At 32.3% G+C, this 1,862-nt stretch overlaps 1 protein-coding gene across 1 annotated transcript in view; it reads right to left on the reverse strand.

Moving 5' to 3' along the window:
* LOC109387761 (small subunit processome component 20 homolog) overlaps positions 1-1,862 on the reverse strand; it is a 103,994-nt gene that overhangs the window by 61,351 nt on the left and 40,781 nt on the right. The window contains 1 exon segment of the mRNA XM_019651865.1: positions 1-66. Within this exon segment, the coding sequence (XP_019507410.1) occupies positions 1-66 (66 nt within the window).

The following is a 1,862-nucleotide window of genomic DNA, read 5'->3' on the forward strand; positions in this document are numbered from 1 at the left end:
GTGCCTGAGGCAGATTTCCCCTGAGTTTTACTCCCAGTCTTATTTTTCATTCGACCATACAAAATTCTAAGAAGTCAAAAGAACATTATTTGATTTGCATATTAATCCTAAAACATAATATCAATTGTTTTGTTTTCCTGAAAGGCTACTATAGCGACCCCACAGATTTAAATGGATATATTATAAAACAAGGAAGAATGAGACACCTAGAAATTAGCTATTTAACATAAACATTTAGAAAAAAAAAATCACCAAAAAACAAGGTTAAAAAAGCAGGAAGAAGGAAATAATAAAGATAAATACCAGAAGGCGGAACTTTGTAGGAGAAAAAAGCAATAAAATAAGCAAGCCAAAGGTGAGTCTAATCAAAGAATGAAAACAAAAATATATTGATTACAAGGAAATAAGAGAGCGTAACTGTAAGTAAAATAAGGAAACTTAAAAGATTTCAATTAAATTAGTACTTTTCTGGAGAAAAATCCCCACAAATTTAAATAAGCTAAAAGACCTTAAGAAGAAAACCTAAATAGACCAATAATCCCAAGTAAACATAGACCACATATAGTTTTACAGATGAATTTTTAAACTTTCAAGGAAAAACAACTTCCATGCTATAAAGTTTCATAAAAGAGAGAAAGCAGAAGACGGTCCTTTTTCATTTATGAAGGTGGTATAACTATGATACTGAGATGGGATACAGAACAAAAATAAAACTATATAACAATCTTGCTTATGAACATAAAACACAGTATTTCTAAATACAGTATGCAGTGCTGCATTAAAGTTAGCCAAATAAGAATTATCCAAGAAATGCAAGAAAGAATCATTAGTAAAATCTGTTAGATTAATACAGGTCCATGGCTCATAGAAAATATGATCATTTTTAACACATGCTTAATAGGCATTCTAATAAAATTCAATACCATTTCTGATAAAATACTTAATAATCTAGTCATAGAAGCTACTCTCTTATCATGATAAAACTTACTGACTTAACATTCAAAATTTAAAAATAGCAGTTTTCAAACTTTTTGATATTAGGTCTCCTTTACCACTCTTAAACATTACTGAGGTCTCCAGAGAGCTTTTCTGTATGTGAATTTTATCTACTGATATTTATCATAGCAGAAATTAAAACAACTTAGCATAAGTAAGATTTTAATTAAAATGTTTCCCCACCAAACCTTTCCCCACCAAAAATTAGTGAGACTAGAAGCATTGTTTTACTTTTTTTTTTTCCCTTTCAAATTTCGTTATTAACTGGCTTATTAGAAGATAAACTAGCTTCTCCTATCTTCTGCTTCTGCATTCACTCTGCTGAAATATATTCTGGTGGAAGAAAATCCAGCCTCCCACAGATTTATAGCTGGAGGAGGTAAAAATATTTTGAAAACTTTCAGATCATTCTTTTCAGATATTTGTGGATATTCCACTTTGTACTACACCAAACCTCAACAAGTGGTAGTTTCTTAAAGGCAAGTTGCAACGTGGAATCTAAAACTGTAATAATGAACTGCATGAACTCTGTTACATTAAGATCCGTCTGTTTTGCACTTTGAACAAATCTTTCCCCATGCATGATTCCGTAATGTGCATCAGTTGTTTGGAAAAAATGCCATTCCTTAAGACAACCAGTACGCAGAAGTGCTTTGTGCTTACCTTCCACTTTGTCAAATAGAATGATAAAAACACAAGGATGCAAGGGTCAAGATTCCCTGAGGACATTAAGTGAAAGCAGCTTTTTTGTTTTTTAAACTCCAGGTGGGCGGCAATGAAGAATGACTGGTCCAGTCACTGTCCTGAGTCACGCTATTGCCTTGGCAGTACAAACGTGAGCACAATGAAGACAGATAATACCTTAG

This window comes from Hipposideros armiger, unplaced genomic scaffold (genome assembly GCF_001890085.2).
Source record: "Hipposideros armiger isolate ML-2016 unplaced genomic scaffold, ASM189008v1 scaffold_168, whole genome shotgun sequence".
Lineage (NCBI taxonomy): Eukaryota > Metazoa > Chordata > Mammalia > Chiroptera > Hipposideridae > Hipposideros > Hipposideros armiger.